The 3,712-nt window shown below is 41.2% G+C and overlaps 1 protein-coding gene across 1 annotated transcript in view; it reads left to right on the forward strand.

Moving 5' to 3' along the window:
* Window positions 1-2,708, forward strand: part of LOC104981956 (SUMO-activating enzyme subunit 2-like) — a 3,245-nt gene extending 537 nt beyond the window's left edge. The window contains 1 exon segment of the mRNA XM_010831228.1: window positions 5-2,708. Coding sequence (XP_010829530.1) covers window positions 5-2,025 — 2,021 coding nt within the window. The 3' untranslated portion in view covers window positions 2,026-2,708.
* Window positions 2,709-3,712: the final 1,004 nt, after the last annotated feature.

The following is a 3,712-nucleotide window of genomic DNA, read 5'->3' on the forward strand; positions in this document are numbered from 1 at the left end:
AAAGAAGTGATCCCGAAGCTAGGCCGCCCCTCCCCCACCCGTTTCCGGCCGCGGCTCACTTCTCCCGCCTCCGCCTCCGCCGCGGCTTGTGGTCGTCCAGCCTTGGCACTGTCGAGGGGGCTGCCCCGGGAACTGGCTGAGGCCGTGGCCGGGGGCCGGGTCCTGGTGGTGGGGGCGGGAGGCATCGGCTGCGAGCTCCTCAAAAACCTCATGCTCACCGGCTTCTCCCACATCGACCTGATTGATCTGGATACTATTGATGTCAGCAACCTCAACAGGCAGTTTTTGTTTCAAAAGAAACATGTTGGAAGATCAAAGGCCCAGGTTGCCAAAGAGAGTGTACTGCAGTTTTACCCGAAAGCTAATATCGTAGCCTACCATGACAGCATCATGAACCCTGACTATAATGTGGAATTTTTTCGACAATTTATATTGGTTATGAATGCTTTAGATAACAGAGCTGCCTGCAACCATGTTAATAGAGTGTGTGTAGCAGCTGATGTCCCTCTTATTGAGAGTGGAACTGCTGGTTATCTTGGGCAAGTAACCACTCTCAAAAAGGATGTGACCGAGTGTTACGAATGCCATCCCAAACCAACCCAGAGAACTTTTCCTGGCTGTACAATTCATAACACACCTTCAGAACCTATTCATTGCATTGTCTGGGCAAAATATTTGTTCAACCAGTTGTTTGGAGAAGAAGATGCTGATCAAGAAGTATCTCCTGACAGAGCTGACCCTGAAGCTTCCTGGGAACCAATGGAAGCCAAAGCCAGAGCCAGAGCATCTAATGAGGATGGTAACATTAAACGTGTTTCCACCAAGGAATGGGCTAACTCAACTGGATATGATCCAGTTAAACTTTTTACCAAGCTTTTTAAAGATGATATCAGATATCTGTTGACGATGGACAAACTATGGCGGAAAAGGAAACCTCCAGTTCCATTGGATTGGGCTGAAGTGCAAAGTCAAGGAGAAGAAACCAGTGCATCAGATCAACAAAACAAACCCTAGTTAGGTCTGAAAGACTAGCAGGTTCTAGATGTCAAGAGCTATGCATGTCTTTTTTCAAAGAGCATTGAGACTTTGAGAGTTCATTTAGCAGAAAAGGGGAATGGAGCTGAGCTCATATGGGACAAGGATGACCCATCTGCAATGGATTTTGTCACCTCTGCTGCAAATCTCAGGATGCATATTTTCAGTATGAATATGAAAAGCAGATTCGATATCAAATCAATGGCAGGGAACATTATTCCTGCTATCGCTACTACTAATGCAGTGATTGCTGGGTTGATAGTATTGGAAGGATTGAAGATTTTATCAGGAAAAATAGACCAGTGTAGAACAATTTTTTTTAATAAACAACCAAACCCAAGAAAGAAGCTTCTTGTGCCTTGTGCACTGGATGCTCCCAATCCTAACTGTTACATATGTGCCAGCAAGCCAGAGGTGACTGTGCGGCTGAATGTTCATAAAGTGACGGTTCTCACCTTACAAGATAAGATTGTGAAAGAAAAATTTGCTATGGTAGCACCAGATGTCCAAATTGAAGATGGAAAAGGAACAATCCTAATATCTTCAGAAGAGGGAGAGACAGAAGCTAATAATCACAAGAAATTGTCAGAATTTGGAATTAGAAATGCGAGCCGACTTCAAGCAGATGACTTCCTTCAGGACTACACTTTATTGATCAACATCCTTCATAGTGAAGACCTAGGAAAGGATGTTGAATTTGAAGTTGTTGGTGATGCCCCAGAAAAAGTGGGGCCCAAGCAAGCTGAAGATGCTGCCAAAAGCATAACCAATGGCAGCAATGATGGAGCTCAGCCTTCCACATCCACAGCACAAGAGCAAGATGATGTGCTCATAGTTGATTCGGATGAAGAAGGTCCCTCAAATAATGCTGATATCAGTGAAGAAGAAAGAAGTCTGAAGAGGAAGCTAGATGAGAAAGAGAGTGTCAGTGCGAAAAGGTCACACATAGAGCAGGCAGAGGAGCTTGATGAGGTTATAGCATTAGATTGAACAGAAATGCCTCTGAATGGAACCTCTTACTCCATTAAGGCCTTCTTGGCAGAACCAGGTTATTTGTTACGTCCTTTGTTCCAAAGGGAAAATATTGACACCAGTGACTTGAAGATGATTCTGCTCCCTTTGAAAGCATTCATTTTGCTAGAACTATTAGAAACATTGCAGTATGCTGTATTGAAAGTAGGAATATAGTTTTAAGACCCTTTGAACAAAGTATGTGCATAACCAGTCCATGAGATGAAACAACACCGTGCATGTTGCCTTTTTAATGTAAATACCCTTCGGTATCATTTAACAGTTTTAAAATATTGTGGTTTAGTAAAGTTGATACCTGGTTATAAATATTATGCCTTTATTTTTGATTAGAAGAAGAATTATTTTTAGCCTAGATCTAACCATTTTCATACTCTTAACTGACTGAAACAGATTCAAAGAAGTATCGAGTGCTATGCATTGAAACTTGTTTTTAAATGTTAACCGGCACTATGTATATTAATGTAAAACAGTTGTTAATTTACTCAAGTTTTCAGCTTGTACTGCCTGGTATGTCTGTGTAAGAAGCCAATTTTTGTGTATTGTTACAGTTTCAGGTTATTTATATTTGATGTTTTGTAAAACTCAAATACAACTATACTGTACTTATGGACCAAATAAATGACATCTGCATACTTGTTATACATGCCTGCACAGTTCATGTTTCTGCTGCCTTACTGGGTTTATACATTGTATTTGCTGCAGGCATACTATATTCTTTCCTTTTAGAAAATTAACTCAGAAATGGATTACCATAGATGAGTACTGTTTACCACAGATGAGTACTTTTTAAAAGACAGCTTTTAAAGGCATGTTGCTTTTTAAATGATTGTAAACTTTGGGCCTTCTGTTGAGAACATTCAAGCGATCTTTGCTCAGCCCCAGTACCTTGGAGTCGTGGATTTGAGATTCCACATGGCAAGTCTCCTCCACTCTGGGTGTCCCCAGGTCATCCAAGGCCCTTCTTGCATGTACCCTTCTGGGCCCAACTCTGACCAGCACGTGTGGCCAGGCCAGTCTGACGGATCAACACTCATATCTCCTGAACCTCCGAACGCCTTGGCCCCTAGGCTGTTCTCCTGCAGATGAGCCTGGAGTTTTCAAATAACAGAAACCCATGAAGCTGATTTCCCCGTTCTGTACCTCTGCCTTGGTGTTTTTGGCCACAGTCAATGAAATTTCAACTTAGTAATTCATTATGTTGTTTGCCGTTGTGTAATTCTTACTCTGCCATCCAGCTTACGAAGGTTTCATTTTCCTCCAGAAAAAAAATTTTTTTGAAATTACAGAACTGTGTTACAGATAAAGATGGAATATCCTGAAATACCCTTTCAGAAGCAAATTTTGGTTAACTGGTTGGTCACTAATGGTCATCTCCTGTTTTGAAATTTTGAAATCTGAAGAGTTCTCAAGAAAATCTGAATTTTGGAAGGCTCTCCATTCCTTTAAACCTCATCCACCCTGCCTTTTTCAGCACAGTTATCAACAGTGTATTTCTAGCATTTTGTTTATGTTCTATTTTCTTTCTTATGTGAATGTATAGTGGTATTAAATGCCAGTGTGATTTGTAAAAAAAAAAAAAAAAAAAGAAGTGATCCCACAATAATTTAGAACAGTCCTGGTTGAGAATATGAAGCACAGTCTACAT

Source organism: Bison bison, unplaced genomic scaffold, assembly GCF_000754665.1.
Source record: "Bison bison bison isolate TAMUID 2011002044 unplaced genomic scaffold, Bison_UMD1.0 scf7180017864525, whole genome shotgun sequence".
In the NCBI taxonomy this organism is placed as follows: Eukaryota; Metazoa; Chordata; class Mammalia; order Artiodactyla; family Bovidae; genus Bison; species Bison bison.